Consider the following 25,374-nt stretch of genomic DNA (forward strand, 5'->3'; position numbering starts at 1 on the left):
TTTTGGATGTCAGTTCTCTCCTTTCCCCATGTAGGTGAAGGAACTGAATTCAGGACACTGGTCTCCACAGCAAATTCCTTCACCTGCAGAGCCACCTCAATGGGTACATAACTACTATCAATAAATAAACCCTCAGTAGACACATGCATACATTTTATAAAGCAATCAGTTCCTAACAAAACTGAAATGATCATAAATGCATGCCAACAGGTTTCTTCTGAAAACGTATTATGAATAATGGATAAGACAATAGTAACAAATTTAATTCAGTTCAAGAATGTTCTCATGATACATCTGTCACACTTGAAACGACATGGTAGTCAGTGAATGTTAGGTATTACAATGCATCACTGGCCATTTCCCTGTGTTTTATAAACAAAGATAGATGTTTTATCTAAATCCCTTGCAAAGACGCTTACCAATAATAATTGAATGTGAAATTATGCAATTCAAGGGGCATTTTTAACATCTGGAGAACAAATAAAGTTCGGGATGGCACTGTGCTTCCAATATGAGGGCTCAAGCTTCTGTGAACCATCACAGAAATCAAACATCAGTTCAACTGCTTTCTGTCACCTGAGTATTAATATCAGCCCTTTGTGGTGTGCGACTGAGTCCCAGATCATCACGGATTGCACACATGCTTGTTACAGCAGAAGCACATAGGACAGATGAGACCCAGATCTCCTGAGCGTCCCCAGATGGCAAAATCCAAAACTGTAATCTCTTTTTGTTCTGCATTTTCAGAAGACAGAAATATAGTAACAGTCGCCATTTAATCAGCAAGGTATGATCAGTACCAAGAGGTGCTGGGATGGACAAATGGGAGGAGACTCACTTTTCCTGTGTCCTAGGGAGGGCCAGACAGAGAGCGCTGAAAGTTCAGAACTTAAAAGCATCTTCCATGTCTACTAGATCATCTCATAAGCAAACACCTCCCTGGTTTGGTGTCTCAGCCATACCCCAGGAACAAAGCCTGTACCTAATATGAAGATGGCTTGGCAGGTAAAGTTGCCCATCTCCGTCTCCAAACTCAACAACCTGAACCTGACACCCAGAACCCACACAGTGAGGAAAGAACCAGCTTCTGTACGTTGTCCTCGGAACTACACATGGGCAAACACAAACGCATGCACGCACGCACGCACGCACGCACGTGCCTGTCTTCATACAGACATTAACATTATTCACTGCTAGTGAACTGCAGCAATTCTAAATAATGTGTGGATTGAGTGCCAGGCCAAGTCCAAGCTTTACAGGCTCCATGTCTCAGCTAACTGCTGACGCACCGCTGCCTCCACAGGAGCAGGTAGGAGAATTTCCAGTGCTAGTATTCACAACGTGTGACCAAGTTACGTTACTCTGTGACACTAGGTTTAATTAAATGACGCTGTTTACTTGTTTTTCTTTTTTTCTTTCTTTTTTTTTTTTTTTTTCGGAGCTGGGGACCGAACCCAGGGCCTTGCGCTTGCTAGGCAAGCGCTCTACCACTGAGCTAAATCCCCAACCCTTGTTTACTTGTTTTTAAAGAGTAGCAACACTCTCTACATACACAGACGCCTGATGATGTGGAACCCATGTCTAATTATTATTCCTAATTTTATTTTTCAGTAGGATTAAGTGCTAGATATTTGATTGTTTTTGTTGATTCTTTCATGTTTCAAATTTAAAAAAAAAAAATCCCACACAACTATAAAAACATCTTGACCCTAAATCTGATATAGTGATTCATGCCTGAAATCCTCACAACCAGGAGCCTGACACGGGAGGATGGCTGTAAGTTTGAGGCCTACCTAAGCTATATAGGGTACTCTAGGCCAATTGAGGCTACAGAACAAAGGGGTGTATCTGGTGATGTTTTTGTTTTAAATACCTACACTGCTTTACCCACTACTATATGCTTAGACATAACCGATGTGTGGAAGGTAAGAGGAAACACTTTCTATCACTTCTTACCCCTCACTCCTACTTCGCCTGCACTGAGAGCAGCAGCCCAGGCCCTTAGGGACAAATGTGTGCATACTGACTAAGCAGTAGAGGCAAGACACAGGAATGCATCCTGGGACACTTTCAAAGCCTCTTCAAAACATGCTTCATCCTCCTTTGTACTTGAGTTCCACTGGGATCCATAGCAGGTAGGATCAATAAAATCCAGATGCTTTCACCAAGCAGGCAGCTAGCAAAAAGACAGAACAAAACTACAACTGCCAACTATTACTTTCCCTAACCCGGACATCTAAAGTGCTCCAGGATTCCATTAGCCAAGTCTGTGGAAATTCCTATGGAAAATCACAATCACCATGCACGAGATAAATAATATGTGTGAAGAACCATTTCAAAATCTGCTAAGAGCCCTGCGAAGGTGAAGTGCTTAGTTGGCACTGAGGTGAGCAGAGTTTTGAACAGTAAACTCAGTGTGCTGCTTTTTACGTAAATTCACACATCAGAGACATGGATTTTATCAGAAAAAAATTATGAAATTACTCCCCAAGTAATTTTGTTCTTCAAAAAGAAGAATGTTCTTCTTGAAGTTCATACTTCAAAAAGAAAAATCACACTAGTACATTTTATCTTTATTGAAATAGGTCTCAGTTTCCTCTTTCCAAGTTATACATCAGGATAAAAACATAAGATGATTTACTGGCACATAAAAATGTTCCTTTATCCTCTTGCCAAAAGACAATAACCATTAAAAGTAGACCTGAGGACAATATCATTTTATATTTAATTATCTACTTTTATGCAATTAGCTTTAAAATACTAACAATAAATGGAATATGTCTACAAATACTTGTGTTCATATAAAAATGCCATCAGACTTGCCAAATGCCATGTAAAATAAGTATTCGTTGCAAACACAAGCCAGGGTACAGAGAAGCACAGAACACTATTTGTTTGGTCGTAGTACTTTCTAAAGAGCTATATTTTTACCATTCAGCAATCTCCTTGCTGAGTTATTCAAATGGACTTCTGCCAAGAACACTACGAATTCAGTGACAGAACTTCTTTGGGGAGAAAAATAGCCCCTTTCCCTCAGAAAATTGAAAGTGTTTATCTTGGCTCCTAAACCTTGTATTGAGACTTCTGGAAAGTATTTTAAACTGTTGTTTTTACCTCAGACATTTGTAACTGAAGCAGGAATGGTTCTGAAGGTCTGCACCAAAACACGTATTTATAGGGTTGATTTCCCCTATGCATGAAAAATACTAGGATGATGGCAGCAGTTTTCAAAATATAATTTCCTACAACCAGACAACAAACTAGATATTTATCTGTATATTCAATATACAATATGCTTTAAACCACAGACTTCTTATGACTAAGAAATGCTAAACATTAAGCATACTTTTCACACTGAACAGTCATTTGGAAGAACTGTTTCCTTTTGTGACCTGGTAACATTTTCATAAGAAGGAAATTTACATAGCACTTTACTACTATAAATAGCAACAAAGGTAGTTTTTCTAACTTTGCAACATTTTGGAAATTGATTTTCCTGATAGGTATGGTCTATCATCAGACAAGTCAGGACACAAAGTTATAAATGCAGACTATGGTTTGTTTTTGGCTTTGGTTTTTAACAGTGATATCTGAATAATATCTCTGACAGAAACAGAGTCTGGGGAAACTGAAGAAATGCACTGTTCATGGCTTCTAATTCAGCTTACCAAATTAGATTCCTTAAAGCACAAGAACCAGTGTGCTACAAGGTACAACCAGGGCACATACAGAGTGAATTCTAAGTGGGGTGTGGGAATCAGTGAAGAGGATTGGCCTGCCAAGCACAAGGCTATGGGTTCAATCAAAACAAAGAAGAATCCACAGGAAGAAAGGGAAGAAAACTTTGGAGGGAGAGAGGACACATGCCCCAACACCACAAAGGTCCAATGCTTTCTGTCACTAAGACCTGCTATAAAGACCTCGGCATCTTTATCCACTCTTTAAAGAGGAAGTCCTTCCTGCCACAGCTTTACTACTCTGTCTCTTTCTGATGCCCTCCTTGGCAACAGCAACATAGTCATTTTCTATTCTCATAGACTGGTTTGGAAAAGGTGGAAGGAAAGAAATTAAAATTATCATACTGTGCTTATTAACTGTTTCTTAGGGTGTTCCGGTAATAAATTCCTACTTTACCCTATTTGCGTGGTTTCATTTACTTGAAACTACATCTACAAGTCTGCCACTGCCTGTATCAATTAAAGACAAATGTTAAAGCTTCAACATTCCTGCTATGACTGAGCACCAACAATGCAATAAAAATTATTTAAAGGAGTATCATACAAGGGCAATAAATGCAAAGTAAACAGTATGGCTGAGAGTGGAGATTATGAGGAGCAGATTCTCCCTAGTCGAGAATCATTCCAATACTTCTCTGGTCATAGGAAGGTGACAGGGACCCTTTGTATTCGTACTTGAGTCAAACTAACACATTCCGCAGAAAACCTCCCTCCTCTCTCTATTTTCTTTACTAATAAAGAAGTGGGATTTACCTTTAAACTCTTGGAGTTAGGTGAGCAGGAATCCATTCCTGGAGAGAATGACTTGGGGAGGGCATACTTTAGTTGAAAGGAATTAGCTACTATTCGACAGTGAAATAAATTGGTGAACAGAGCATACCTGAAAAAGAACATGTACATGGCCGCTGTGATGCAGAACAAAAGGACCTGCAACAAGGAGGAAAGGGATTATTTGCAAAGGAACTGACTAACATCACTTCTGTGACTGACAACAGCAAATGTCCACTATTAAATCTCAGGCTTCATGCAATGCAAGGACACAGAAGCTCCCACACAATGTATGTCAACATACCAGATCATGTACCTCTCAAATAACTGATTAAGGCAGTAACAGATTTGTGAGTATATGTAATTATACTCTATACATGTGGGATACACATAATCTTCACTCAGCATCTATGGAAGACTGATTTAAAATCATCCAGCCAACTAGCCCACAGATGCACGAATCGTAAATGATCAAATCTCTTATATTAAATAGCATACTATCTGCATATGAATTACATACATCCTCTCACATTTTATAACATCTACAGATTACTTATAGTAAGCAGTAAAACATTTAAATTCGATCTACATAGATGCTAGACTGTATTTTTGAGGGAATAAAAAGAAAAGGACTAAATGTTCAGTAGAGTTTACCAAACTTTATTAATATTTCAACCAGCAGTTGGTTGAATTCATGGATATGGGACCCCCACTGATACATAAGGCCAACTATATACACAAAGCTATTAACAAACATATATACCTATGTGACCCATACAGACAGATGAGTGGGAACGGCTCAACAATGAACACTGGTATAGCTTGCCTCTATAAGAACACACATCCTCAAACTGTGGGTCGGGACTATATATAATGTGAAGTAACTAACAAAATATGGCAACAATCAAGGTTTTCTGAATGTGCAACAACCAATATTTAATTCAAAATCAAATGACATTAAATCCAAGATATTTCTGGCACTTGGCCAGGTTAATTATTAAAAAATGTCTTCTAATATATCATATGTTAATATATAAGTATCAGATTAGTATCTTATTGTGTTTAAGTGCTTAACTTTGAAAATTTCTGCTTAAGTTCCTAACTTGAGTTGCCTAATACTTTACCAATAAATTTTGTATTAGGATTAGAATAGAATTCGCAACAGCTTCTAAAATTACCCCAAACACATTATCTACAATTTTATACTATGCATTTATACAAAATGAACCATCAGAAGTGATGGTTATAAAATCTAAATATTGATTAACTGTAAAAATATTGGTATGCTTTGTACCTGTAATGTCAATAAATCAAATTTTAATTCTTTATGAAAAAAGCAAGTCCATCCATCAGTATACAAATTATCTTCTCTTTAATAAAGATAAAAGCTCTATGTATAGCCAAGAAGTGTTCTTAAATATATTTCTTTATGATTTATAAACAGTAAACATTTTACCTATATTGATTTCTGGATATTTTTCTCAGGAGAAAGGTACTTACAAGTTGAAAAAGTCTAAGAAACTCTGAAGAAGTAATCACATTGAGTACAGGGGCTTTCACACAAACACAGAGACACGTGTATACACACATACACACAAATACATATGCTAACATATAAACACATATGTAGATACACACAACATATAAACACATAAACACATACATCCACATAGATACATACATATAAGTACATATATATATATAAACACACATACAAGTATACACATACCTACACACATACATACATAATACATACAAGTACAAACACACATACATAGCACATACACACATGTTGAGTCAACATGTCTGCTAACTATCAGGACAATGTAACTTATTTAAATATAATGGAAGTTCCAACAAGCAAGCAATATAATCAATTTTTAAAAAGCTTAGAAATATAATCACCTTTAGTGGCATAAAGAATAACAATTCCTCACAAAAACGTGATATGAGGAGTCATATCAGGTGTAAGAACACATAATAAGCCTGGATCGAAAAAGTTTCCCTCATTAGCAACCATACTAAAACATTAGATAGTATATGTACACAATCAGAAGCCCAGTTGTAGTTATGGCAACAAAAAGGATCTCTCTAACACTATTGTGAAATCACAGGGAAAAGGGAAATCGTGCTTAATGTTAACAATGACAATGTTGAAAATTAAGCACAAGAATTGTCAATGGCTTCATCCTCCGGGAAATGAGTAAATGATTCTCCAATTATTAAAAGCTGACCAAAAAAAGAACACAAATGAAAACAAATAATCCAGGGACTGGAGAAATAGCTCAGGGGCTAAGATCACTGTGTGCTCTTCCAGAGGTCCTGAGTTCAATTCCCAGAGCCCATGTGATGACTCACAACCAGCTATATTAGGATCTGATGCCCTCTTCTGGCATGCAGGTGCGTACAGAAATAGTGTTCATACATAAAATAAATAAATAAATCTGGAAGGGAGGAAGGGAGGAAGGGAGGAAGGGAAGAATGGAGGGAAGGAAGGAGGGAAGAAGGAAGGAAGGAAGGAAGGAAGGAAGGAAGGAAGGAAGGAAGGAAGGAAGGATTTGTAGTTAACTAGAGGAAAATGTAATAACTTAGCCATTACAGAGCAGGTTAAGTCAAGTTTGCTATACTAGCCTCAGATAAATACACTCTGAAGGTCTTAGAAATATAAACACATATCAGCCAAAGATAGGTATCAAATGAAACTAAAGAAATAGAAATATATTTATATAACAGTCCAAATGCAAATACACACACACACACACACACACACACACACACCTCCCTCTCCTTCTATCCTCCTAATCCCTCTAAGGATTAGGGTCTTTCCATTGATCTGAAGTATATCCAGCTTTCAATATTTAAGGTTTATGACACGCAGACTTTAGAAACATGAAATATATGCAATTATGAATCAGAGTCCATGGGCTGGAGAAGTGGCTCGGTAGATAAGAGCGCTCCCTGCTCTTGCAGAAGGATCAGGTTTGTGTTCACAGCCCTCTGTACCTCCACTTCCTGGGTATCTGATGCCTTCTTCTGCCCTTCATAAGCATCAGGTATGTATGTGATGCATATACATATATGTTGACTAACATACATAAAATAAAAATAACAAATCATTTAAAATAATAAATCAAAGGCCAAGTATGTTTTTATTGGCTGTTACTTGCTATATAATACCCAGATCAGGAAATTTAGTTTTATTCCCTATCATTCTACTGGCTTTGGGCATCTTTCCTGTATGCTCAGTTACCTTCTCCAACTTCTCAAAAGAAAATACCCAAAGTCAGTCAGTCTCTCTGTCTCTCTGTCTCTCTGTCTCTCTGTCTCTGTCTCTCTCTCTCTAATGGTGTCTATTTAAATAACTATTATGATAATTTAATGTACTATCCTAATATATTAAAACTACTCATTGTTGGGTGTTGGTGACACATTCATTAATCCCAGCATTCTGGAGGCAGAGGCAGGAGGATCTCTGAGTTCAAGCATAGCCTGGTTTACAAAGTGAATTCCAGGACAGGAGAGGCTACACAGAAAAACCCTGTCTTAAACAAACAAACGAACAAACAAAAATCCTACTCATGGTTTACTATCTGGAAAAAGTATCCTTACAAATAATACACTGAAATGCTGGATTTACGCAGGTCTTGACTTGAATATTTTCTGTGGAACGTTAGATACATCCTAGGATTTTCTAATACCAATCTGTAATTAAGAATAGTATGTCACTTAGATTGACAGAGAAAATCAATAAAAAGAAGTCTGTGAAAGGGTCAGGCATTCAGCAGACTATTTAATATTGATCCTCACAAAAGCAACCTCTTAGTAAAATCCAAGACCAGAAACATAAACGAATAAAAACAGATACCCTATTTTTAAACAATTAGAAACATTAAAATCTTCAACAACTGAAGGTTGCTTTTTTTTTTTTTTTTTGGTATGGAAGAATCAAGACAAAAAAATTCTAAAGTATTTTTAAAACAGCTGATTTATTCTATAAATACACACTGAATACCTAATATGCTGCAGACACTTAATTAGAATGTACAGTGGCAGACATAACAAGCAGGCAACTGCTCCTGTGAAATGAACCTTATGTCACAGGAGGAGGGAAGGAAACGTCAGACAGTGGCCTGCATGGGCTAGAGAGGAAAATAAGGAAGAATAAAGACACACACACAAATATATGTTTACAAAGTGGTCAGGGAAGCAGAGTACTGTCGGCAGAGGCAATGAAGAAAAGACAGGGGACAAAGCGCTGGATTAAAGAGTCACTGGAAAGATCCTGAATGTTATCGAGAAGAATGTGATCTTAACATACACTATGCCCAAAATCATGTAATTAAACATGTTAAAGAAAGACATTTTTTTTTTTTTTTAGTTAGGGTGTTAGTCAGTTTGCTATCACCTTAACAAAATACCTGAAATAAGTCAAAAAGTTTTTTGGGTTTGGTTTTTTGTTTTTCAGTTTGTTTTAAAAAGTTTCTTTTGGTTTTTATTTTAAAAAAACCTTAGTCCACGGCGATTTGTCTCTGGGTCTTACTTTGGGTCTTTATACTTTAGGAATACTTGTCAAAGAGAATTGCTCACCTTGTGGGAACCTATGAGGAGGAGGGGAAAGGTGGAAGAAGACACAAAGGGAGGGAGAGGGAAAGGGAGAAAGGGAGAGGGAAAAAGGGAGAGGGGAAAGGAGAGAGAAAAAAGAAGAGGGAGACATACACTGGGGCCTCGGGACATACCCACTGACTTTACCTCCTCTCAGAAGTCCTGTTCTTAAAGCTTCTATTACCTCTGAAAGGCCAAGAGGCTAGTAACCATGTATGCAACTGAGTCTCTGGGGAACATTTAAGCTCCAAAAACTAGAACATTGGCATATTTTAAGTGTTTTTCAATCCACTGTGGTGAATTGTTGAGTTCAATAAAGTATTTTTCCAAATAAAAATGTACATCCTTGTGCGGACAATGAAAAATATTCTATATTCTAAATTAAAGAACTTTGGAGTTGAAGAGAACTTCAGAATAAGCACGTGCATGCATGCACGCACACACACACACACACACACACACACACACACACACACACACACACCCCACATATACAAACACAGACCCCCACATACACATCAACTAAAGTCTTTAAAGAGAGTGATGGCAGATACTTTTTGCAGTAAATGAATGCTGGAAAAGCTGTTACACTGTATCTGGTAGGTATTTAAATCAAATGCCAGTTCTCAGAGATTCTACAGGGTACTACTCCATGGGAGAATAATAAAGACAAGGAATATATTCATCACCCCTAATGAGGTATTTATGGTGTTCTCTCATTTTCTGTTGACAGGACATCTCCCTTTTATTTTGTTAGTGTTTCGCTTTTTTTCACTCTTTGTGATCATTATATATGAAGTGTATTGCTTATAGGCAATGTGTGTGTTTCTCGCCTTGTAATTTTTTGTACTCTGTGTGTACTGTAGAGACTTGGCTAGCCTGGAACTTACTCTAGACCATCATGGTTTTGACCTTAGAGATATGCCTGCCTTGGCATCCAACATGCAAAGTGCTACGATTAAAGGCATGAAAAATTATACGCAGCACATTTTTTGGTAAAGATCTATCTCTTAATTGGAATATCTGGACTGTTTATTTACCTATTGGCATATTTAGATTAAAATATCTTTGATTTAATATTGTCCCTTCTATTTTCTTGTTTACCTTTTTCCAATTAACTGAATTAATGGTGCTACTTCCTCTCACTGGTTGCCTATTTTGGCATTTTCTGTAGTATCTTTGAATTTCTAACCCACATCCCCATCACAGCCCCATTTAATCTTCACAGGGCACATCCCTATCCCTTTCTTCCCAGCTGTCCTCACGTCACTGCTGTCACCAAACTCCAGGTATATATCAAATTCAACACTGCATTTAAATCACTTTTCCTGAAACTCTGTCTGAAATGTTTCCACTCTTTGCAAAACTACTCTTGCTGGGTACAGGACTCTGGCTTGGTGCGTCACCTTCTTTCACTTTTCTTTCCATGTAGACTGTGATGTCCTTTCTAGTGACCCCCTATCCCGACAACTTGTTTGGAATGGGGTTCCATTAAGTATCTTGAATATTTAAGCTTGCAGTCTCAATCATACTTGAAACCTTTCACTCTTTATTTGATTTTTTTTTTTTTTGTTCTGCTGTCTTCTCCATCAGAAAACCTAACTACATTATCCTAGGTCATCTGAAATTAGCCCTGAATTCATAGAGGCAATTTTTATTCTGGGAAAAAAATCTTTTTCTCTATATGGTTCATTTTGGACTGCTTCTCAAATTGTTTTATACTGACAGTCATTGAGATTTTTCTTCCACAATATATAATTTACAATTATAATTACTGTAAACTTTTCATCTCTAGAACTGTGACTTGGGTTTTTAATACTCTTTTCCATGTCTCTAACATTTTTAAAACTATAGGATTTAGTTATAACAACCCTTTTCACTGTCCTTGACTGCTAAATGGTTCTCAGTTCTAGCTTGGTATGAACTGGATTATCTTGAGTCAAAAGGTCCTGCTTCTTACCACTCAGTAATAGATGCCTGGCATTCTGAGTTTTACCTTGATAGGTCCTGGGTATTTCTGAACTCTCACAAATCTTAAGCTTTGTTCTGGTACACAAAGAAATTACTTGGGAAAAGCTTTATGTTTCAAATATTTTAAAAGATAATTTAGGACGGACCGCACAGTGACTGCTATGGAGCTAATACTCCCATTACTGAATGCTTACCCAGTGCCACATCATTCTATAATGTCTGCAAACAGGAAGTGAAACGATTCTCACAACTGCCTGAATGCCCAGCACACAGTTAAGAACAACTAACTTTTTAGGTTGCACCTTCTGAGGCTTGAGTATTTCCTCCTGTAATGCCCTAAGCCATAATGAGCTTTCTACTGCAGCCTCTGTTCTGTGAACACTGTGATCTGCCCATATGCTGTTATTCCCTCATTCAGAGAGTCCTTATTTAGTGACTCCTCCTTGACTCATGACTCAGAATCGTCTCCATACATTAAGCTAGGATAACAATACAACACAGTCTGTTTGTTTCTCTTATCACAGTACCCCTGCTCTTTGATGCATGTTATCATTGGTTTATGTGTTCTATTCTTCCAGCTGTTCTGTTGTTTAGTAAGTACAGTCATGTTAATGCATTTTGGTCACAAATAGTGGAGTATGGTCATTGAAGTAAAATGAATAACTATAAAATATTAAATTTATTTTCTCATTCATATTAGTGCTGCACCTGGAGCAACTAATAGCTGGATAGAAGAACAGTCACCATCACAAATAGACAGGCATAAGACACTTTCACCATTACAAAAGTCTGACTCAACATCTCTGGACAGCTAATGGCATTTTTATTGCCTACTGTGACAAAGTTACAGCAGTTCACATATTGTAAGTCTGAATATAAAGTATGAATTGGTACACTTTTAACTTTATACTCTGCACCTTCCTACAAATTAACAAATAGTCACCACTTAATTTGTTCATTTCTAAAAATTATAATGCCAGCTGCATAAACTACATGCATGAAGTGCTAATGATAACATATAGAAAGCCTAGCAATAGTCACTAGGGTATTCTAAATACTCAGTAACTGCTTCCTGGGCTGGAAGATGGCACCGTGGTTAGGAGTGTTCACTGCAATTGCAGTTTGTAGTTTCTGGGTTCGGTTTCTAGTACTCACATAGAAACTTACAACTGTCTGTAACTTTAGTTTCAGGAGAAACAACACCTTTTCTACCACTGGCCATTACCAACTCCCCTTCTCCAATTAACAGCGTGGCAGAATCAATTAATTTTAAATACTACAGATACAGTGATCTGAAAGGTTTGTCAATGTCCTACAAAAGAAGAGCTCGTAAATTAAGACAGTGTAAAAAATGATCACCATTGATAGTTCTGAAAATTTAACTCTTACCAGCTCTTTAGTAGTGAGAACAGTAACAGAAAACAATGTAGCCCAAGTGTAAAGTCAAATTTATCTAGCGTCATCCCCTCCAAATTCCAAAATGACCACAGGAGGAGACTAACAGACAGGAAGTACCTTCATCTACCACTATGTGTGCCAGCTGCATGGTCAGGCTCTTCAGTAAAGTGCTGTAAGCCTTCAACAAGATCTGGGCTATCTGACTGAAAACATAGCAAAACGGCTGATTTCTGCCTATACTCAGAAGCATAAACTTAGGCACTGATATCTGAAGATATCTTACAAAAAGCACACTACAGATATTAATATTCACTGTATATAGGTTAATGAAATAAGCAGGTGCACATATACACCTGTCTTTCATAATTCTGCACCAAAGGAAGCATTACCCTACTTTCTGAATAAATCCAAAAACAATATGCACACAAATCTAAGTATAACACCTGCCTTACCTATCTTTTCATGAAGATTGAATCTAAAGGACGGGCAAGTTCTAGGTTAAAAAGATATTCTCACCTCATCTTTTAGCTCTGTAGTTATGAGCATAGCCCAAAAAGCATCTTACAAACTTCCAGTGGGGGGCGGGGGAAGGGGTGTTTTCTAGGTTGAGTTTATTTCTCCAGAAGATTATCACTAAAAGATAGAGTAGAGTACAGGCTTGAGATGTAGCATAAAACCTCAGAGCTGCATAAGCCAAGCCTGCTGAAACAGGTTTGAATTACTAACACTTGGTAGGAAAAGGCAGGAGGATCAAAAGTTCAAGGTAATAAAGCAAGCCTAGACTACACAAGACCATAGGGTGGGGTGGCAGATGGGGAAAACGGAGCAGAGGTGTCAGTCAGCTTTCTCTAAGTACTTTTAATCTGTGTGTTCTTTTCCGGTGTGAAGTAGCAGGCTAGCAACATTTAGTTTGCTTTTTCTGTACCCTTCTGTGAAAACACCCATATTAGGTTTTTTGGTTTGTTTGCTTTTTTTTTTTTTTTTTTTTTTAATGCCAGTATGCTCACTGGTCCTGCCTCCCACCAGGTGCAGTATTCAGGAGAGAGGGCCCTGTACTCCCCAGGGCAGCACAGCAGAGCTGGCCATGGTGGAGGGAGTGGGCAAACACGCTCTGAAGGTGTGAGGTCAAAAGATCTGGCCCAGCCCCTAGCCAGCTGTAGTCCCTTGGAGAGTGGGCCCTGGGCCTAAGCAGTACAGAGAAGCTAAGAAAGCCTGAAAGCAGGAGGGCAGGAGGGCTGGCCCTGCCCACTGCTGATGGCTCCAAAGGCTGGACTAGCTAGAGCAGGGCTGGATGCTGGGGAGCCTGCAGGGTGACCACCTCAAACACTTCCCAGGCACAGACCCAGGGCTTTGAGTTGCCCCACCCCAAAATTGGTCATCTATGATCTGTTTGAGCATGTGAAGTACAAGTCCTACTGATCCAAAGCTGCAGAACCTCCATGACACAGGGCAACAACAGAATAACCAGGAGAGGTCCCGGTGAGGATCCAAAATTGATGGTGTCACAGAAGCCAGAGACCTGGAGCCAAACCAATGTTTCATTGCAAGTAAAGATATGTGGGCAGATCGGTATAGTATGGGATACACTGTGATAAACTACAACTTCCATGATGAGATACTTTCTGTTTTGTTTGTTCCTTTGGGGGGGGGGGGACAGAGGGTAGATAAGAGGGAGCAGGGAGATGAATGGGGATGGGGTACATGATGTGAAACTCACAGAATCAGTGAAAAGCTTACAAAAAACCAAAAATGCCAATATCATTGTTATGTACTTATGGCAAAAGTCTAAAGTAGTAGCATAAAAAGTCAGGGGATTGGATACACAGACATACCGGACATACACTTTGTGGCTAAGACCAAGTCCATTAAGTTTATTGTCTAATATAAATTATAGACATAGTTATTTCTGTCACCCAGATATTTTATGATGCCTAATTTTAAAGGTACCATACAACTTAGAAAGGCAAAACTTCTCAAATAAACTGTTTCATAAAGAAAATTATCTGTGGAGTCAGGGTGTGGTGGCTAATATCTATAATCGCAAAATCTGGGCGTTCAAGGCTGGCTTGGCCTAAAACTGTAGACTATTTCTAAGACACGCTACACCATGTCTCAATGACATTGTTGTCTCTGTACACAAAGTGTGAAGGAGATGAACAAGTGGTGAACTGGTAGACCAGAAAGATTCCACATAATCCCCTGGGAAGATGATTGGAAGTCAGAGAGTACAAGTCTCACAAATAAATAACCTCAAATGCAATATGAAACTGATATGCCCTAGACTTCTTAGTCTTCAAATTTTAATTGGTAACAGTAAACCAGACTAATTGGGAAACTGGAAACTTCTGAAGAACATTTCTAAATGTGTTCTTTTTAGTGCATTAAATAAAGTGTATGGCAAAAAGTTCAGTACACATATATGTTAGCCAAATTTTCACATGGAAATTCTGTCTCTAACAACAAATAGTCTGATTAATATTTTAACGGAAAATGCCTCTAAGGAAGGCAGGTGGCTCCTGCTACACACCGTGTCGGTGTCTGAGCTACCCTGAGCACACATTTCACTCACATTAATGAAGTTAGGAGCCAAAACATATAAATAGACATTTTGCAGAACCATAATTTAATGCTTAAAGAAAAAGAAAAACATACAAAATTGGCAATTTTTAATGAAAACTAAGAAGTTGTTAATTATGCTACTATAAAAATTTCACTAGAACTTTGACCTTTATGTGCTTAGAAAAGCCTAACTTCCAATGGCCTACTCAGAGCCTAGCAGCAAAGCAAAACAGAAGGCTGAATGGAAGGCTTTCTGCCATTACAATATTGTGACTGACACTCTTATTTTAGATTGTTATGTCATTAAACCATAACACACGTCAGAGTAGTTTATTTATACAACCAAGCTTCAGCGTAAAACTACCACATGATTATTTCATTTCAGTAAACATATATAAATAAAACTAATGATCAATATAAAAACATAGCTAACAATCAAGATATAAATAAAGCTAATAGTATGCAAATAAAACTAATGGGTCAATCAGTTCTTTTTAGAATAATTCTGTCCTCTCTGAAAAATTATTAAGTTCAGCCCTGAATGAGACTGGCTACGTCTGCAGATTTGGCAGGATCTTCAGGTTAGAAGATAAACAAGCTCTTAAGGTTGACTCCTAAACCAAGAGTTAGTATTTTTAAAAGGAAAAACACACCAAAGGTCTGACCTGTCAGTCTCATCTCCCTCTTGCTCTCCCTTCCCTTTCCTCCCCCTCTCCTGTCCTCCCGGCTCTCCTATCCTATCCTATCCTCTTCCCCTTCTTTCCTGTCCTCATCCCTCCTCTCCTCTCCTCCTGTCCTTTCCTCCCTCCCTCTCCACTAAGAAAACACATGTGAGGAAACATCAACAAAGTCCTGTCAAGCACTTTGTCAAGAAAGATGTCTCAGCAGGCCAGGGGCTTGCCTCACAAGCCTGCTGCCTGAGTTCACTCCCCTGGAACTGAAGGTGGATGGGGAGAACTGACTCTCTCTGAGGTTTCACTCTCATCTCCACTCACACGCCATGGAGGACAAAGGTCCCATTATGTCCCATGTTGCACAGAGCGACGGATTCAATAAGCATCACAAATTTATTTTCAAGCATTTCCTACTTCATATGCTTAAGGTCAGTATTAGCCGCCCTAGTGCCTTCAGGCTTGGGCTAGTTTCAAAGATTAAGTGGGCTACCATCTAAGTCATTTACTCAGCCAAATCCCTTAATCTCTGTTTCCCAACCTTGGCACTAGTGACTGAGGAATGGAGGCAGATAATCCTGTGTGGTTAAGGATGGGAGGTGTCCAGCACCACAGGATGTAGACAACATTTCTGGTGTCTACACACTGGACAGCAGCCCCTGCCTCACCTCATCACTGATAACCAGATATTCCCTGAAGAGTACAAAGCCTCACCCAGTTGAAACCACTGCTCTCAAAGAATCTTCGCAACCTTAAACTTACACAGTCTAAAATTTAGAACAGCATGTGGCCGTAGGATCTGCTAAATGACTACTGAAGAGGAAAGGCCACTATCCATCTTTGTTTAAATACATCTTAGAACAGCAGTCAATTCTATTTCAGACAATGCTGTTTGAAATCCATTTTATATAATTACTACATTAAAATTTGCCTTTTTCTTTAGTATATCCAGAATTCTAAGATTAATGTCTTGTTTTGTAGAAAACCAGCTATGGTGGTTCAGTAAAAAAGGACCCCAAATGCTTATATATTTGAATGCTTAGTCATCATGAAGTGATACTGCTTAGAAAGATCAGGAGGTGTGGTCTTATTGTAGTAGGTGTGGACTTGTTGGAGGAAGTTTGTTTCTGGGGGGTGGGGGGAGAGTGGGCTTTGAAGGTTCAGAAGCCCAAGCCAGGTCCAGCCATTCATTCAGTCAGTCAGTCAGTCATTCATTCATTCAGTCAGTCAGTCAATCAGTCAGTCAGTCAGTCTGACCGTCTTTTCTCTCTTTTCTCCCCCCCCCTCCTTCTTTACCTCCCTCACTCCCAGCTGCCTGAGGATCCAGATGTAAAATTCAGCTACCTTTCTATCACCATGTCTGTCTGTGGGTCACCATGCGGATGATGACCTAAGTCTTTGAAACTGTAAGCACGACTGTAAGAATTGTGCTCATTATGTCTCTTCACAGCAACAGAGCAGTGACTAAGACAACATCCCTTCAAAATACAAGATGATATAGATCAGAGCTATATGGGGCAGACAAACAATCCCAACATTCAATATGCCTTTTCAAGGAGTCACCAAACCATCCCTGACAGTATGAAAGAATTAGATTAACTCTTGTCTCCAGAGAAGTCCAGCAAAATTTAACAAACACCTTTAAATACTTTTACTTTTAAAGTTTTATCTTTATGAATATATATGTATGCCTGAGTATTGCTCATGGGTGCCCAAACACACCAGATGAAGGCATAGATACTCTAGATGTGAAGTAACAGGTGACTGTCTACCTATTATGGGTACCGACCTGACCTCCAGTCCTCAAGCGCAGTGCATGCTCTTAACCACTGAGCCTTCGTTCCTGCCCCAATGTTTTCACTCTCTATCTGCAAAAGCCCTAACCCATTTGCTCTTCAAGCTTTGTCTTTGCACTTAAATAGGCCATCAATTTTGACATTACTTATATCTAAAAGATCTACTCACATATTGGTGGGATGCTTCAATGGAATGCTTCACTGGAAACACTGACAGCTCTTATTTTCACATTTATCACATGCATGTAAGTATGATCTTAGCTATATATGTCTAACATGTAACTGATTTCTAAAATCTTTATTGCTATATCTTAGAATATGTTTGAAAGTATAAAATTGAAGCATGTAGATTCCCCATTTGGAACATATGTACTAAAATAGCTAAAGCAAAAATTACTGTCTAATACTATAAATCATTTGTGTTTTACGGATGTAATTAACTTCATATATTCAAAAACACTAATTACCTAAAATACTGGTATTATAGCTTTATTTTTTTAATCAAAAAAGATTCGTTGGTCAAACAAAAATCACACTGTCTGAAACTGTATATAAAACCAAAGAACATAGGAATGTTCTACCCAAAGTAAGGTAAGGCGCTGACATTCTGCTCTGGCTCATCCAAAAGTCTTTAATCAATGAATATTCTTCCTGGAGAATACGATCTCTAAGACTGCAATAAGATTGACTGGTACAATGAGCTAGAGCATTGTATAGTGGCATCAAATTAATGAAGGAAAAGTCACCATTTGCATTACAACAAAATATTCGTTTTGGGGTTTGTTTGGTATTTTTTGTTTTTTGTTTTTTTTTTTTTTTTTTTTTTGCACTACAGATCAAATCTATGGCCTCATATGTGCCAGGCAAATTCTCTGTCACTACATACTGATGAACTTTGACCTGAGATTTTCGGTTTGCCCCTTTTTTGGATGACCTAATTCTTCTACATAAAACAAAGTCACCTTGTAATTATAAGTATTTTCAATTGTCTTTTAGTTAAACACTATTCAAGACCCAGAAGAACAATTTTGATCCTTTAGGTCAGCTGTTCTCAACCTGTGAGTCACATAACTCCTTTCAGGGTTGAACAACACTTTCACAGGGGTCACCTAAGACCACTGGAAAACACATATATTTACATTACAATTCATAGATGTAACAAAATTACCCTTAGGAAATAGCAATGAAAATAATCTTATGGTTTGGGGTCACTACAACATGAAGAGTTGTATTAAAGGGTCACAGCATCAGGAGATCCCCTGCTTTAGATTTACATATATTTTTAGTTCGTTGTGTGTCTTTTACAAATGTGTCAAGAGATGCACAGTTACAGTCTCTTCTGGCAAACAAAGATGTACAACAGCTAAGTGAACTTTTATTTGCAGCCAAAGGCTTTGATATAGGCCAGTTTCAGTATCTAGCAAAAATCACTTCCAAGTACTGAATCTGTGCTGTACAGCAAGCTTAATTTTATATAAATGGGGGACTTGTCTCCAGGCAATAATCACATGAATCCTGCTAGTATACACCTGTTTCACATGCAGGAGGCATATTACCAGAGAGGTTACTACACTCACTCAAGGTCTCAAAGCAATGAACTCGATGGGTACAAGCTTCATTAGTAGACACCCAGTATATTGTCAGCAGAGCAGTAAAAGAATAGTTTATTATTTATATGAGACAACAAAATCCCATCTTCATCAAAACCTCACATGCCGAAAGCAATATGTTCTTCTGGAAAACGCTGAGACTCAGACATACAACCACAGGAGCCTCTTGAGTCTGCACTTTAAAATTATAAAAAGAAAATTAAAATGCATACTCATTGAGCTATATTGATGACTTTCATAAAATAATGAGTGTTTATAAAGCGTTTATAGTAAGTAGTGATAAACTGAAATTCCCACAATAATACTACCTAATATAGAGTTTTAAAACTATTAGTATTTATTAAAATACCAAAAATATTAAACTCAGGTACACTAAACATTTTATTTGGGTTAAATGCACTGTGTGGATATAATAAAAATCCTTAAACATTAAATTTTAATACTTTAAACAGATGTGATATTCTTATGCTATTTCATTACTAAGTTGTTATTGCTGAATAATTACAGGAGTAATTTATACTGTGAGTGAGAACAAAACAGGTAAGGTTCTTATTACATGCTCTTCTGTTTGCTTCTCTATGGTCTTGGAGTAATCTGTGATTAGGACAAATCTTTGCAATATCAAATTTCATCAACTCTATGCAAACATACCTTTCTTGTGTTGCTAAACAGGGAAACAAAGCAGTATCCAGAGTACACAGCTCTGGCCTCTTGCCAAGCATCCAGAACAAAGCACAATCCTGTCAGAACAGGTTCCTGTAAGTTCTTCACTTTAGAAAGTGCTACTCCAAAGCTGAGTTTCAATTAAAACATCACAGAATGTCTCATTTCAAATAACCAGTCATTTGTAGTCACTGCTACCCACAGGGCAGATAAACCTAGTGACAGAGAGGAAGCAGCATGGAAGTGAGATCCAGAAACCTTCCTCTCTGTGACAGGTACTGTCACCAGTGCACACACTGTTGAGCTCAGCTCCCTCATCCTTATCGCTTGCCTAGAGACACAATAGCAAAGTGAAGAACTAGAATGTGGTCGGGACTGCAGATGAGAGGCAAAACAAGAATAAAATCATACTATATTCAGCGAAGTCCTATTTTTAAATACACAAATATTAGGGGATCGATCGTATTGTTCATTTATGTAACTCGGGCCCCAGAACATTAATATCACAAATGTCAAAAAAACTCTTATTTTTTTAAATTCTGGCTAGAACAACTTAGTGTATCAACCTTACAAAGAAATCAGTTCTGAACACAATGTTAGAGCCGAAGCCATTACTGTGGGGATTTTACTGTCAATTTCAAGCATTAATAATGATGCATGTTTTTAACTGACTACATGGTGAATAATTAGATCTCTCTACAGAAAGAGCAGTGTCTCTAATTCCACTTCATACTCAGATTCTGCTCAGATATCAGATTTAACACTAGAACATGCATATTGCCTACCAATATCTAAGTTATGTACACTAGCCCCACAGCAGACAAACACGTGATCCATGATTGTTGACAGGCCTTCTTGTACAGACCAAGTGAAGTTGGCCACGCCCAGAGAGTATCCTACAGCCCTTGCTCCTGTCTTCTGGTCCTTATATTCTGTTCACCCCTTGCTCTACTCCCTTATGGCATACATTTCCTTGTCAGAACTAAGCACTCAACCTATTCTCAGCCCATGAGCAACCAACCACATGTCCCTGAACTCACTGACACTAATCTCCCTATAGATTCTGTGATTGTAATCTGAAAATCTGCATGCAAATGTTATTGAAACTCTATTCATAATACCACGACTTGAAATCAAACAAGATGCCCTTCCCTAGGGAATGGGCAAACACTGAGCTCTCAATGTAGTCTCTGACTGTATAAATGCACCATGTCTACACCGCAAACGAAGATGAAGGGGCTGTGTAGAAATGAAGGCAAAGAATACAAGAGAAACTTCTTGTTTCCCACTCAATTTTGCTTTAAAAAGTTTTACTCTAAAGCACAAGACCAGTTAATAGACAAGAAAAATACGAAAGTAAATTTTAAAATAATCTAAAGACTTCCGAGAAATCATGTACCTTCAACAATCTTGAATTCTAAGATTCAATTACATATATTTGAATAAAATATTTCCTTTAAAAATAAAATTAAATATGACTGTATAATTTGAAACAAGAGTATATTTCTGTAACACATGTACCTGAGGAAAAAAACTACTGATAATTTCAAAGTTTATGAGTACTTTAAAACATTACATTGAAAATTAAAGTAAAATTCCATAATAGTACATTGAAATGTTAATAATGGCAAATTCTCTGATAGCTTAAAAACTCCAGTTCTTTTATTTTCTAGTCTCCTCTCCTTAGACTGGCCCCAGTTTGCTCACAGCCTCAGCTAGAAGTCATGCTGCAGGAGCTGGGTCACCCCACCCCCACCATGCTCCTACTGTAAGCTCTGCTCAGTAAATGATGGTCCATCAGAGTTCTCAGCAATGCCAGAGTGGATGCTGGAACAGGAAACAGAGCTCTGAGGAGGGGTCACAACTCCCTCTGTTTATAGCTTCTCCACACAGTTAATCTTGCAGCTGCACTAGATTAGTTTTTGACATGAATACACTGTCTCAATGAGGTCAGTGCAAGGAGGTTTCCATCCTTTAACACTCCCTCTAACCTGCCCTATTCAGAAACATTGAACCACTTGTAATAGCACGCACAAGGAGGTCCCTATGTCTAGACTTAAGAAATTTCTGTCTTCAGTGCTGACAAAACAGCAGAGTTCTTCAACTAAAGGCAAATAGGTAGGAAAAAAGAAGCACATTCTAGCAAGCTCCAAGTGTAATTTAGACTGAACATGTCCCTTTCTGTGCAAAGCCCTTTGAAAACACAATTAAAGTTCATTATCCAGTGAGAGCCCAAATTCCCAAAGACAATGTTACAGCATTTCAGTGCACGTAGAACAGAACAGGGATCATGCTTGGAAACAAAGTCTGAGGCCACCCTCTCCCTCCTCACCAAAGTACAAATAGAGATAAACAGTCATTCACATTAACAGTGTGTTGTCCATCCAATTAAAGACACCGGCACCCACAGAAAATGTGATACAGACTTAAAGCCTTTACAGAACTGAATCACAAACTAATCTCCATCAAAGGGGGGTTGACTCATACATTTTCCCCCAAATACAGAAAACAGAACAAAGCAGTGCTAGCCATTCCTTTGTTCATTCCAAAGTTTGTGTGAACTGATGTTTTACCAAGAAACATACATGGACACGGAAAAATCCCATTGTATGGTAAATAGATGCAATGCGGGAAAATTTTAAGCATAAAGATAATTATCGTACAGGACAAACAAACATGTAGGCTGTATTCCTCTCATCACATCAGGCAGTGGCATACATGCTGATGGTCACAGAAAATTATCGCAAAAACTTTCGTCTAGCTATGATTGTAAAACAATAGGACCACAGTTTAAACATAAATTAAACTGGAGTAAACAATGGTATTTTCAAACCTAAGTCTCCATATTTGTTTTCAAATGCGGCAAAACTTTAAGTGATCCCAAATAACTGGCAGTATTTTTGCATTCTTGGTTCATATTTGTAAAGCCGGCCACATGCCCTCTGCTCCATAGGTACTTTTAGTGTAAACGTAAGGAGTCCACTATGTAGACTTGTTACTTAACATTCTCTTGTTAATGTGTTGACATAGTTATAAAGATTTCCAGCATTCTACAAACTTCAGACTTTGAGATATTGTACTGTGGATTAAAACACTCTCATTAAAACCAAACACCAAAAATAAACAAAAACTTGCTACTAATACTTAGCTAGAATTCCCATCAGAGAATTGTAGTCATTCCCTTCCTAATTATTTTTCTTAGTTAAAGAACTGGCCTATTTTCATGTGGTTGGCCATTGTTAGTCATTTATAACAAGGTTGTAGTGTTCTTATAACTGATTCTATGAGCTGCATTTAGAAATTATTTGTACCTAGAAATTGCTGCCTAGATTAAATTCCTTTATTTGAATGCCTTTAGGAAATGGAAGGTGAATAAAGTCAACGTGTATCCAGGCTTTTTACACATTTAAGTAAATTCTGCTTCTCAGTCTAGCCCCGGTCTTTAGTTTTGCTCTATAGAGTAGAGATGCTTTAAAGGTCAGGGATGTCAAAGCGCAGGCTCAGATTTGTAAGGTCTGGTCTTAATGATGACTGTTTAGCCACACAGATGTGCCTAGACTAGGTTTCTAAATCAGAGCATCTTTAAACAGTGGTACATTAATGTGTGTGCATGAACACATGCATATGCATATGAATAAGGAAAGCAGGGAACAGATTTCTGGAGTTGGTCCTCTCCTCCAAACCATCCAAGTTCTAAGAATCAGGCATGGTAGCAAGTGTCTCTTCCTGGTGATCCATTTTAAATCCTCTTCAAATGCTAGGATGATTTGTTTTATATATCAATCAATCGCTATAATACTACCTAGACGGAAATTACTGCTTGAGGGCAATGAAACCCTGGAGCTTATCACGATAAACAGACAAAGATGACAATGTTTCTTAAGGGTATTTTTTTTAAAATCAGGACTCAATGAAATACTCATCTCTAGGCATCTTTTAAACCTATCTTACTTGCTGAGCACAGTGGTATACACTTTTAATTCCAGCCTCTAGGAGGCAAGCAGGTAGATGCATAAAAGTTTGAGGCCAGCCTCATATAAATAGAGAGGACAATAGCAAACCACACTTGTCCTTACTACCTGATACACTGCCTTCATGTAATGGCTTCAATCATTTGCTGTATTTATGAACCAAGGCAAAAGTAGATAAGAAAAACAAAGGAGTGAGTGAGAGTGTACAGGAAGAGAAGAGAAGAACAGAGAGTGGGTACAGCAGGAGGAGCAATGGAGGCAAGAACGGAAGGAAAATGCAGCAACCAACCCAGTGAACCAAGGCAGTGGACGTCTTTGGAGCACAAAGTACCCTTAATAACGTGCCTGTGTTATTATTTGATTCCCTAAAAGTAAAATATTTTCAAGAGCTCCATGGCCCCTGCTTTACTGTATAGCACTCTTCCCAATAAATTTAAAAGAGATATAATAAAAACAAGTAACAGTGTAACAATGTTTCATTGTTTTCCCAGTAAGTCTAAATGCCCATTTTCTTCTCATAATATACAAATGAAATGATTCTTACATTTTTTTTCCTTTGAATTAGCATTGGAGTTATGAAAACCCAGATAAATCAATGTGTTATAAATATTTAAAATATTTAAATATGAAATTAGAGTTTATGTTTAGAGTCATGTCAACTCTACAGCTCCAACTATCAGTTTTGACCAAGCTACACATTAAAACATACCACAAATGAACCACTAGAAACTTAGTAGAATTGGCAAATACAAATATACAGTAATCTACATACCATCCACAGAAAACTTTAAAAGCTATAGTTAGTGACTCAGAGAAAGCTCTATATGAGAATGTCACATTACAGGACAGCATCTCTATTCTTGACTCTAGTACACAAATATTTAGCTGTTCTGCAGCTTGAGAAAAATTTTTCCTGTTATATTGTTTAATAATAGTCTGTAGAGGAATCAAATTCTTTCCCACTTAAGATGAATTAGAATCTTTTACATTAAAAACCCAGACTACATCGGTCCCCAGCTCAAAAAACAAAAAAAAAAAAAAAAAAAAACCAACCCAGACTAGACTCGTGTGCTGTTGTACTTTCTGTTTGTGTTAATAAATATAAAAATTTTATTTATATGATCCTTAAGTTAAATAAAGTATTTGTGCTCTTTTAGGATTGCCAGTATTACTAAGCTTTGAGAACTGTTATGCATAAATACCTTTTTAAGGCTGCAAATCTCTCATTTGTAACAGCCACCAACATTTTACCAAAGGTAATGTGTGTCCTAAAAATGCAAGTATTCTTAAGGCAATTTAAATTAACTCCCAAATAATAATTTTTACTTTCTTTTTCATATTTCAAAGGCTCAGGAATACTAAATTTTCAAATAAAAAATTATGCATTAAAGTCTGAAAGGTCAGGCTTTATTGGAAATTTTACCCGATCAGGACTTTGTCTTATATCAAAGTCAAGAAACTGAGTCATTAGCTAGCGTGTACACACTGTATTTAGGGAATGTTTCCTGACGGCTCCAAAGAGACCTTTCATAAGCCTGGGTTTCAGATTCTCAATCAAGTTCCCTTAAAAAAATATTCCATAACATAAAAAAGAAGAAAGGAAACACCCTCCCGCCAGCACTAAGCCT

General features: G+C 37.7%; 1 protein-coding gene across 7 annotated transcripts in view; it reads right to left on the reverse strand.

The window, feature by feature from the left end:
• Positions 1-25,374, reverse strand: part of Tmem135 (transmembrane protein 135) — a 280,538-nt gene that overhangs the window by 59,759 nt on the left and 195,405 nt on the right. For all 7 annotated transcript variants that reach the window (NM_001013896.1, XM_087656459.1, XM_087656454.1 and 4 more), the window contains 1 exon segment: positions 4,618-4,664. In NM_001013896.1, coding sequence (NP_001013918.1) covers positions 4,618-4,664 — 47 coding nt within the window.

The sequence above is a fragment of the Rattus norvegicus genome, chromosome 1 (assembly GCF_021556685.1).
Source record: "Rattus norvegicus strain SHRSP/BbbUtx chromosome 1, alternate assembly SHRSP_T2T, whole genome shotgun sequence".
NCBI classification, from domain to species: Eukaryota; Metazoa; Chordata; class Mammalia; order Rodentia; family Muridae; genus Rattus; species Rattus norvegicus.